Genomic DNA, 12,505 nt, shown 5'->3' with positions numbered 1-12,505 from the left:
ACATTGCTTTGGTTCATTCCTAGGTTAATTCCTCGGTTCATTGCTTAGGTTCATTCCTAGGTTCATTGCTTTGGTTCATTCCTAGATACATTGCTTTGGTTCATTCCTAGGTTAATTCCTCGGTTCATTGCTTAGGTTCATTCCTAGGTTCATTGCTTTGGTTCATTCCTAGATTCATTACTTTGGTTCATTCCTAGGTTAATTCCTCGGTTCATTGCTTTGGTTCATTCCTAGGTTAATTGCTTTAGTTCATTCTTTGGTTCATTGCTTTGGTTCATTGCTTTGGTTCATTCCTAGGTTCATTGCTTTGGTTCATTCCTAGGTTAATTCCTCGGTTCATTGGTTTGGTTCATTCCTACTAGGTTAATTCCTCGGTTCATTGTTTTGTTTCATTCCTAGGTCAATTCCTAGGTTCATTGCTTTGGTTCATTCCTAGGTTCATTGCTTTGGTTCATTCCTAGGTTAATTCCCCGGTTCATTGCTGTGGTTCATTCCTAGGGTCATTGCTTTGGTTCATTCCTAGGTTCATTGCTTTGGTTCATTCCTAGGTTCATTCCCCGGTTCATTGGTTTGGTTCATTCCTAGGGTCATTGCTTTGGTTCATTCCTAGGTTAATTCCCCGGTTCATTGGTTTGGTTCATTCCTATGGGTCATTGCTTAAAAGGGACTACATTTAGATTCATGTTTACTAATCAGCCAAGATGAATGCTGCACTTTCCTCACTCCTAACAATAAGTGCAATTAGGTCGCACACAGAATCATTCGGAGGTTTGTAATCAGGCGACGCACACATTCCTACTGAAAATAAAAACACCTGACGGTTGTTTTTGTGCTTTTTAACGTAGTCTCTCCTGGCTGTTTCGCTGTTAGTTTGGATCGAAACCTAACATCTCCATTGCCGAACCCCTATTTGTTACGCTTAGCTAAGGGGTTTTAATAGTGTTGTCCTTCTGTGCAGTAAACGCTTAGCTCATTGGCATCATTTGGACATTTAAAGTGTCACCTGTGACGTTACTAGCTCTATACTCTCGGCAGGGTCCTTGAGGGTGCATGGGAGTTTGCCCAACCAGTCCACATGTGCTTTGTGGACTTGGAGAAGGCATTCGACCGTGTACCCCGGGAAGTCCTGTGGGGAGTGCTCAGAGAGTATGGGGTAACGGACTGTCTTATTGTGGCAGTTTGCTCCCTGTATAATCAGTGCCAGAGCTTGGTCCGCATTGCCGGCAGTAAGTCGGACACGTTTCCAGTGAGGGTTGGACTCCGCCAAGGCTGCCCTTTGTCACCGATTCTGTTCATAACCTTTATGGACAGAATTTCTAGACACAGTCAGGGCGTTGAGGGGATCTGGTTTGGTGGCTGCAGGATTAGGTCTCTGCTATTTGCAGATGATGTGGTCCTGATGGCTTCCTCTGGCCAAGATCTTCAGCTCTCGCTGGATCGGTTCGCAGCTGAGTGTGAAGCGACTGGGATGGGAATCAGCACCTCCAAGTCCGAGTCCATGGTTCTCTCCCAGAAAAGGGTGGAGTGCCATCTCCGGGTTGGGGAGGAGATCTTGCCTCAAGTGGAGGAGTTCAAGTACCTCGGAGTCTTGTTCACGAGTGAGGGAAGAGTGGATCGTGAGATCGACAGGCGGATCGGTGCGGCATCTTCAGTAATGCGGACGCTGTATCGATCTGTTGTGGTGAAGAAGGAGCTGAGCCGGAAGGCAAAGCTCTCGATTTACCGGTCGATCTACGTTCCCATCCTCACCTATGGTCATGAGCTTTGGGTCATGACCGAAAGGACAAGATCACGGGTACAAGCGGCCGAAATGAGTTTCCTCCGCCGAGTGGCGGGGCTCTCCCTTAGAGATAGGGTGAGAAGCTCTGTCATTCGGGGGGAGCTCAAAGTAAAGCCGCTGCTCCTCCACATCGAGAGGAGCCAGATGAGGTGGTTCGGGCATCTGGTCAGGATGCCACCCGAACGCCTCCCTAGGAAGGTGTTTCGGGCACGTCCGACCGGTAGGAGGCCACGGGGAAGACCCAGGACACGCTGGGAAGACTATCTCTCCCGGCTGGCCTGGGAACGCCTCGGGATCCCCCGGGAGGAGCTGGACGAAGTGGCTGGGGAGAGGGAAGTCTGGGCTTCCCTGCTTAAGCTGCTGCCCCCGCGACCCGACCTCGGATAAGCGGAAGAAGATGGATGGATGGATGGATGTGATGTTACCTCTTGCCCAGCAGGGGGCTCCTGAGTTGAAGCGGCTGTCACTGTGAGTACTTGCACTAAATGTCTCCTCTTGGTCGGCAGTGTTGTTGCTTTAACCTAAAGAGTCACAACAGCAGGAATTCCCAGGTTGTGTGTGTGTGATTATGTAGTTGTTTGTTGCCTTAACTTCGGCTTTGTGTGCGCGAGAGAGAGAGAGATAGAATCAACATAATTGAGGCTGACATTGCTTGGAAGCAGAAATGAGCACATTGAATAGACTGTAAAGTATTTGTGACACCTTGCTCTGTTCTCTCAAAGCTGAAATAGTCAATAACATATTGGTAAAGTGAAGAAGATATGAATTGATGAGTGGGGGGGTGTCCCAATACATTGGTCCATAGAGTGTAAGCCGATGTCTCCCAAAGCGACATATCAAACCCACCAGGGAATCCGCAACTAAGTCAAAGTTGTGTGTGCTCATATTTTTTTGTGCTTGCTTCTCATCCAGCAAAAACTTGAATGGCGTCTGGTGGCAGACTGGAACGTGTGTTTGTGTTTGCGTGCGTGCGTTGATGGTGGTCTATGTCCTGTTGTTTAGCCCTTTACCGTAGGGGGCGGCGTGGCGGCGCAGTGGAAGAGTGGCCGTGCGCGACTCGAGGGTCCCTGGCTCAATCCCCACCTAGTACCAACCTCGTCATGTCCGTTGTGTCCTGAGCAAGACACTTCACCCTTGCTCCTGATGGCTGCTGGTTAGCGCCTTGCATGGCAGCTCCCGCCATCAGTGTGTGAATGTGTGTGTGAATGGGTGAATGTGGAAGTAGTGTCAAAGCGCCAGAGGTGGGTAGTAACGTGCTACATTTACTCCGTTACATCTACTTGAGTAACTTTTGGGATAAATTGTACTTCTAAGAGTAGTTTTAATGCAACATACTTTTACTTTTACTTGAGTATATTTATAGAGAAGAAACGCTACTTTTACTCCGCTACTTTTATCTACATTCAGCTCGCTACTCGCTACTAATTTTTATCGATCTGTTAATGCACGCTTTGTTTGTTTTGGTCTGTCATAGTGCCTGCGTTTCAACAAATGCAGTCACTGGTGACGTTCACTCCGTTCCACCAATCAGATGCAGTCACTGGTGACGTTGAACCAATCAAACAGAGCCAGGCGGTCACATGACCCGACTTAAACAAGTTGAAAAACTTATTGGGGTGTTACCATTTAGTGGTCAATTGTACGGAATATGTACTGTACTGTGCAATCTACTAATAAAAGTTCCAATCATCCATCCATCCATCCATTTTCTACCGCTTATTCCCTTTGGGGTCGCGGGCAATCAATCAAAATTGTGAAGGAAAAAAGACCCTTTTTTATTTCAACCGTACATCTCGTCAAAAGCCTAAAGACTGACTACACAGTTCCTGTCTTCACAATAAAAGTGCCGCTCCATCGCGCATGCACTTTCAAAATAAGATTCTCCGAAAGCCAGCGCAAACAAGCTAGCAAGCTACGGAGTTTGCCGCCAATGTATTTCTTGTAAAGTGTATAAAAACGAATATGGAAGCTGGACAAATAAGATGCCAAAAACCAACCACTTTCATGTGGTATTAGACAGCAAGGAGGAACTTTTTTTCTCCTCCATTTGAAAACGTGGCCGTTATCATCACTACTGTCTGATTCCAATCAATGCAAGTCATCAGAATCAGGTAATACACCAACTTATATTCTTGTCTTCATGAAAGAAAGGAATCTATATGTGTTAAACATGCATGTATATTCATTAAAACACCTTTAACATGTAAACAAAAACGGCAAAATAAATAAATATAAATTATATACTGTATATATCAATGTATATATATATATATATATATATATATATGTGTGTGTGTGTGTATATATATATATATATATATATATATATATATATATATATATATATATATATATATATATGATATGTGTGTGTATGTTACTCATCAGTTACTCAGTACTTGAGTAGTTTTTTCACAACATACTTTTACTTTTACTCAAGTAAATATTTGGGTGACTCCTCCTTACTTTTACTTGAGTAATAAATCTCTAAAGTAACAGTACTCTTACTTGAGTACAATTTCTGGCTACTCTACCCACCTCTGCAAAGCGCTTTGAGTACCTTGAAGGTAGAAAAGCGCTATACAAGTACAACCCATTTACCATTTATTTATTTGTGTCAAAGTCATGATTTTTTTTTTTCATGCTTGAAATAAGAAATTATTACTTTAAAAAAGTAGTTTCATACTTGTGAGTGTTGATGACACAGCTTTGCAACAGTTGATATTCTAGTTTCAAGCATGTTTTACTCAATATAGGTCATCAAATCTCAGCAACAAGCTGTAATATCTTACTGAGATCATTTAGGACCAAAACCCTTAAAACAAGTAAAACACTCTAACATAAAATCTGCTTAGTGAGAAGAATTATCTTATCAGACAGAAAATAAGCAAATATCACCCTTATTTGAGATATTTAATCTTACTTAGATTTCAGTTTTTGAAGTGTACTGACTTCTTGTCGCTTGCCTCGTTCCCGTCCAGGTCCGCAGAGGGACCCCCAGGCGGGCCGGGAGTTCATCCTGAAGATGTTCGTGGACCTGAACCCGGACAGCGACAAGATCATCTACTCGCACTTCACCTGCGCCACCGACACGGAGAACATCCGCTTCGTGTTCGCCGCCGTCAAGGACACCATCCTGCAGCTCAACCTGAAGGAGTACAACCTGGTGTAGCGGCCAACACACACCTACAGTATATGAGAACTCAAATCAAAGTTTAAAAAAAAAAAAAAAAAAAAAAAAAAAAAAAAAATCAAACTAATGCGTGGAATGCTAATTTATTTGCCATGTGTTTGATCTTTTGATTGTCAGGAGCAAATTAATTCATCTTACTATTTAATAAAGAGCTGGTGAAATGTGCATACTTGCCAACCCTGCCGAATTTTCCGGGAGACTCCCGAATTTCAGTGCCTCTCCCGAAAATCTCCAAGGACAACCATTCTCCCGATTTCCAGCCGGACAACAAGGCACGCCCCCTCCAGGTCCATGCGGACCTGAGTGAGGACAGCCTTTCGTCATGTCCGCTTTTTCTCCATATAAACAGCGTGCCCAGTCACGTCATAACATCTACGGCTTTTGGAGAGTCCACACACACACACACAACAAGAAGGAGACGAAGCAGAAGATCGAAGAAGAGACAGTCATGGCGATGACGAGTAAGAAGTCATCAGAGAGAGTGTTCAGCATGGTTAGAAAGATAGTGACAGAGAATAGAACGAGGATGGACAATTCAACCCTAAGCTCACTCCTTTCCTGCAAATTAAATTGCACAGATGCCGCCCATACCTATGCTCCTTCAAAGGCTGTGCTACTGGCTGCAAAGCATTGCACTTTCAAATACAACAATGAGTAGAGGACTGTTATGTGTGTATATGTGTAAATAAATTAACACTGAAATTCAAGTATTTCTTTTATTTATATATATATATATATATATATATATATATATAGAATTCACTGTATTTCTTTATTTTATTTATATATATATATGTATTATATATATATATGAAATACTTGAATTTCAGTGAATTCTAGCTATATATATATATTTATTGTATTTTTTATATATATATATATGAAAAATACAATAAATGATATATATTTATTGTATTTTTATATATATATATATATATATATATAAATATATAAAATACAATAAATATATATATATATATATATAGCTAGAATTCACTGTATTTCTTTATTTTATTTATATATATATGTATATATATATATATATGAAATACTTGAATTTCAGTGAATTCTAGCTATATATATATATTTATTGTATTTTTTATATATATATATATGAAAAATACAATAAATTATATATATTTATTGTATTTTTATATATATATATATATATAAATATATAAAATACAATAAATATATATATATATATATATATATATATATATATATATATATATATATATAGCTAGAATTCACTATTTCTTTATTTTATTTATATATATATTTATTTATATATATATATATGTATATATATATATATGGGCTTCACGGTGGCAGAGGGGTTAGTGCATCTGCCTCACAATACGAAGGTCCTGAGTAGTCTTGGGTTCAATCCCGGGCTCGGGATCTTTCTGTGTGGAGTTTGCATGTTCTCCCCGTGACTGCGTGGGTTCCCTCCGGGTACTCCGGCTTCCTCCCACCTCCAAAGACATGCACCTGGGGATAAGTTGATTGGCAACACTAAAATTGGCCCTAGTGTGTGGATGTGAGTGTGAATGTTGTCTGTCTATCTGTGTTGGCCCTGCGATGAGGTGGCGACTTGTCCAGGGTGTACCCCGCCTTCCGCCCGATTGTAGCTGAGATAGGCTCCAGCGCCCCCCGCGACCCCAAAGGGAATAAGCGGTAGAAAATGGATGGATGGATGGATATATATATATATATGAAATACTTGAATTTCAGTGAATTCTAGCTATATATATATATTTATTGTATTTTATTTATATATATATATATATATATATATAATACAATAAATATATATATATATTTATTGTATTTTTTTAATATTATTTAAATATATATATATATACATATATATATATATATATATATATATATAGCTAGAATTCACTGTATTTCTTTATTTTATTTATATATATGTATATATATATATATATATATATATATATATATATATATATATATATATATATGAAATACTTGAATGTCAGTGAATTCTAGCTTTAAATCTACTCCTCCCCCTTAACCCCGGCCCCGCCCCCAAACCCTGCCCACCTCAACAACACCCCCCAATCTCCCGAATTCGGAGGTCTCAAGGTTGGCAAGTATGGAATTGCTGGTTCAGAAGGCAGGGGTCCATTTTTATTAAGCTTTGCGCTTTTGTGAAGTTTTTTTTTTGTGAAGTTTTTTTTCTGAAAAACTTTGTGCAATTCAGTTGTTTAGTTTTGTTTTGGGGATGGGGGTGTCTCCTGTGTGCGTTCGGTTTGCGACATGAGGCGTTTGAAACCCCTACTTTTTTTTTTTTTTTTTTTTTTGTAGAATGTTCCCATGAACAGCGTCTTCTCAAGACTGACTGGTAATAAAAAGGCAAAAACTGTTATTTAAAAAAAAAAAGTATTTCGCCTTGATATTAATGTTGACGTTGGTACCGCCACCAAGTACTAATGAGGTCGGTGGCGTTGTTTAAACGTGAGAGGGGACGCCGAAAGGATGTTCAACTGTGCCACATCAACTCTTTTTTTTATTGTGTATTCTTTGCCGATGCCAAATGTCAAGCAGCCTGACCCCGCCCCCAAAAGCGAGCAGTTAAGCGGCGGCTTGGCGCACTGAACTCTTCAAACTGTTTTAAAGGCGATGTGTTGCCACAAGCCCCTCCCCGCCCCTCACCTCACCTGCTGTACTTTCTTTTGAGGATCGTCCAATCACAGCCAGGCTGTCTTGACTGTTAGCTTGATAGCAGTGTGACAAGGAAAAAAACGGTGTTAAGAGTTTAAAGTTTGTACCAAAGTTTCTGATTGGCCGCACCACCTCCCTAGTCACTTTTAGATATGTTTTTGTAAAAGTTCCCAAGAACACAAGGTTGTAACTTACTTTTTTTGAGGCATAGTGCAATTATGAATTATATAATCATTGTGTATATTGATATATATATATATATATATATATATATATATATATATATATACAATATATATTACATATACAGTATATATGTGTATATATATATATATATATATATATATATATATATACACACACACATAAATATATATATATATATATATGGCAGTGTCTTTGTTGGCTTTTTAATCATGACATTTTTTTGCCAGATTGAATGTGCAGTTTTGAAAATATGTATCTATGTAACTATTGTACGTCTAATAGCTAATTCTTTTTTTGAAAGAAAATGTTATTTACATTGTTTTTTGTTTCCTTTTATATGAGGAGAATGTACATTTTTGTGTTTTTTTTTTTTTAATTTCTCAGCAAAGAAATGTCAGCTTCAGAAGTTCATAAAGAGAAATATGATGATCCAACAAGGCATGTTGTTCATTATCTTTCCTCTCAAATCTTCAGCAAGCTTATCAAATATGAATTTGCATTCATGCTTTTCTTCTGAAGATTTTGTGTAGAAATTTGACTTTAATAAGAAACAAAAATACATCCATCAAAATAAGGATTTACCGTATTTTTCGGAGTATAAGTCGCACCGGCCGAAAATGCATAATAAGAAGGGAAAAAACATATAAGTCACACTGGAGTATAAGTCGCATTTTTGGGGGAAATGTATTTGATAAAAGCCAACACCAAGAATAGACATTTGAAAGGCAATTTAAAATAAATAAAGAATAGTGAACAACAGGCTGAATAAGTGTACGTTATATGAGCAGTGTTGGGACTAACGCGTTACAAAGTAACGCGTTACTGTAACGCCGTTAGTTTCGGCGGTAACTAGTAATCTAACGCGTTATTTTTTTTAATTCAGTAATTTAGTTACCGTTACTACATGATGCGTTACTGCGTTATTTTACGTTACTTTTGATGTAGTATCGGCTAGAAACAGAAGCGCTGCGGTGAAGTTCTTCTGAATCTTCCTCTGTCACAAGCCGGAGAGAAGAAAAGAGGCGCGGTCTATGTGTGTGTGTGTGTGGGGGGAGGTGATCCGCGGTTTGATATATGAAACAAACAAAAAAAAGTTGTTGGCACGTTCAGTCCACACACAGCGTGGTCATGGCGAGCGGAGTAACGGAGGAGCTTGAACGCCCCCGCCATTGAATCGGTGTGTTTATAAGTGCAGACTCGGTTGTGCAAAACGAGGGTTTTAAACACATGCTGAACGTGCTTGAGCCACGTTACGACATCCCGTCGCGCACCCACTTCAGCAATAAGATTGTGCCAGATCCTTATGAGCAGGAGAAGAAAAAAGTTGTGGATGAACTATCCCGAGCATCAGCTGTTGCGCTCATGACAGACGGGTGGACGTCCAGCGGAACTATAAGCGCTCACTTCATCACAGCAGACTGGGAGATGAGAAGACACGCCCCCTCTACGAGAGTCACCTTGCGCAGGTACTGACACAAGCAGTGGAGGAATGGAAGATAAAGATATCCCAGTCACACGTGATAATGCCAAAAATCTAATAATTACAGAGAATGAGGCAGGACTGGGACCACAGATAGGTGCTTTGCACATGTAGTGAATTTGGCATCACAGAAGGGAATCTCAGTCAATAGGATGGAGCGCTTCTTTGGGAGGATCAGGAAGGTTTCTTACTTCCACCCAAGCACAACAGCTGCTCATGTGCTTAAGACAAAGCAAGAAATGCTAAAGCTGCCTGCTCATACATGATGTCCCAACGAGGTGGAACTCCACTTATGATATGTTGGAGCAGCAGGCAGCTATATACTCTGCATTGACCCACAACACCCTGAAGACAAATGTCACCCTGTCTGATGATGATGTGAGAGTGGCAGATGAGGTCCTCCAGGTGCTTAAAAGTGTTCCATCTCTACTGAGCACTGAAACTTCACCATCTGTGTCAATGATCCTGCCACTGAAAACAAGTATTCTACAATCCATGGCTCCAAGTGTGGAAGACAGCAGCATCACTCCAGATGTCAGCCTTTATTTCACTACCTATGTTTCAAGGAAGATGATGTTTCTTCTTATGTTGCACTTAAACTTGTTTTTTATTAATGGTCATTGGTCCAAGTTTAAAGAAAGGAGGAATGCCTTTTTATGTTGCACTGTTTTTCATTAATTATGTTAAAAGGAAAATAAAAATGTATGTCAAGTTGATCAACAGATTGTATTATTCTCCAGTGCAATAACAGTACTGAAATGAAGGCAAAAAGGGCATTAATGGGAGCTTTAAAAAAAAAAAGAAGAAAAAAATAAGTAACTAAATAGTTACTTTTCACAGTAACGCATTACTTTTTGGTGTAAGTAACTGAGTTAGTAACTGAGTTACTTTTGAAATAAAGTAACTAGTAACTGTAACTAGTTACTGGTTTTCAGTAACTAACCCAACACTGTATATGAGGCATAAATAACCAACTGGTATGTTAACGTAACATATTATGGTAAGAGTCATTCAAATAACTATAACATATAGAACATGCTATACGTTTACCAAACAATCTGTCACTCCTAATCGCTAAATCCCATGAAATCTTATACGTCTAGTCTCTTACGTGAATGAGATAAATAATATTATTTGAAATTTTACGCTAATGTGTTAATAATTTCACACATAAGTCGCTCCTGAGTATAAGTCGCACCCCCGGCCAAACTATGAAAAAAACTGAGACTTATAGTCCGAAAAATACGGTAGTAGATTTTTCATTTTTATATCCAACTTGAACAAATTGTTTAACATAGGGCTCAATATCGCTGTTTTTTTAAATTTGATGCTTTTTTATTTAATTTTTTTGCATAAAAATACAATGATCCAACAAGTAATATGTTGCCATTATTTATTTTAATTATTAATTAAACAGATGCAGCCAAAATGTGGGGCAACAACAGGTATCATTTATATTAGACTGACCATACGTCCTCTTTTCCCCAGACATGTCCTCTTTTGCTGTCAGGGTGGAGTTTCTTAAATGCCTCAAATGTCCGGCATTTTGAGTTAGGGTTGCGTGTATTTTCAATGTACGTTCAGGGTTAAGAAGGGGTTAAAAACAAAACTAATTGTGAGCGCAGCAGCATTGGTGAGGGAGGGGCAGAGACAGAGAGAGAGAGAGAGAGCTATGATAAACGCGCATGCGTCGCCAGGCTTTGCTTTTTATCCATAGATTTATCAGATTTAATTTTTTATTATCTATAGCAGGGGTGTCACAGCTAATGTTTTAAAGGCCCACCGCACATTCTAAAAATACTATTAAAATAAACATAAACATAACAAAAGTGAAATAAAAAAGCTTAAAGGTTAAATGTAATTTAGAAAAAGTTGCAATGTTGACTAACAAAACAAAGATGTTTTTTTTTCTTTCAAACTGTCATTGCTCAAAACATAATATTGAATCAAAATCAATGTTATTATGAATTATTGACCTATCCAAGGTTCCCATTACTTCACATCAAATATTCCACTAAGAAAAATATTTTTGGGTGGAAGATTTTGCAAATTTGGTAAACAAATAACACAAAAATGTATATTTTGTTGTTTTCTTACTGTACCGAAAATGAACCGAACCGTGACCTCTAAATCGAGGTACGTACCGAACCGAAATGTTTGTGTACCGCTACACCCCTACCATTCAGGCTTTTCTGAGGGAATTGTGAGCAACGAAAGGTACATTCTTCTGAAGATTTTGTGTCGAAATTTGACTTTAATAAGAAACAAAAATACATCCATCAAAATAAGGATTTTGTAGATTGTTCATTTTTATATCTAACTTGAACAAGTTAATTAACATAGGGCTCAATATCGCCGTTTTTTTTTAAATTTGATGCTTTTATTTTTTTTGCATAAAAATACAATGATCCAACAAGTAATATGTTGCCATTATTCATTTTAATTGTTAATTAAACAGATGCAGCCAAAATGTGCGGCAACAACAGGTTTTGATTGATTGATTGAGACTTTTATTAGTAGATTGCACAGTACAGTACATATTCCGTACAATTGACCACTAAATGGTAACACCCCAATAAGTTTTTCAACTTGTTTAAGTATGAGTCCACGTTAATCAATTCAAGGTATCATTTATATGTAAACGTTATATAGTAATCCCTGCGATGAGGTGGCGACTAGTCCAGGGTGTACCCCGCCTACCGCCCGAATGCAGCTGAGATAGGCTCCAGCACCCCACCGCCACCCCAAAAGGGACAAGCGGTAGAAAATGGATGGATGGGTTATATAGTAATCCTGCAATTTAGTAGGATAAGGGGCAGAACTCCTGTAAAATTAGTGAAGGCGCTTTTGGTAGCCATCCACAAGCTTCTGGTTGAATTGTTGACCACTCCTCTCTCCAAAATTGGTGCAGTTCAGCTAAATGTGTTGGTTTTCTGACATAAGACTTGTTTCTTCAGCATTGTCCATACGTTTAAGTCAGGACTTTGGGGAGGCCATTCTAATACCTTAATTCTAGCCTGATTCAACCATTCCTTTACCACTTTTGACGTGTGTTTGGGGTCATTGTCCTGTTGGAACACCCAACTGCGCCCAAGACCCAACCTCCGGGCTGATGATTTTAGGATGTTCCAAAGAATTTGGAGGTAATCCT

At 39.0% G+C, this 12,505-nt stretch overlaps 1 protein-coding gene across 1 annotated transcript in view; it reads left to right on the top strand.

Moving 5' to 3' along the window:
* The window catches only part of LOC133578864 (guanine nucleotide-binding protein G(q) subunit alpha), a 45,194-nt gene extending 40,056 nt beyond the window's left edge, over nt 1-5,138 (top strand). The window contains exon 7 of the mRNA XM_061933374.1: nt 4,762-5,138. Coding sequence (XP_061789358.1) covers nt 4,762-4,952 — 191 coding nt within the window. The 3' untranslated portion in view covers nt 4,953-5,138. The remainder of the gene's footprint in view (nt 1-4,761) is intronic.
* The last annotated feature ends 7,367 nt before the right edge of the window (nt 5,139-12,505 follow it).

The sequence above is a fragment of the Nerophis lumbriciformis genome, linkage group LG03 (genome assembly GCF_033978685.3).
Source record: "Nerophis lumbriciformis linkage group LG03, RoL_Nlum_v2.1, whole genome shotgun sequence".
NCBI classification, from domain to species: Eukaryota; Metazoa; Chordata; class Actinopteri; order Syngnathiformes; family Syngnathidae; genus Nerophis; species Nerophis lumbriciformis.
This window is presented reverse-complemented; position numbering and strand designations above follow the sequence as displayed.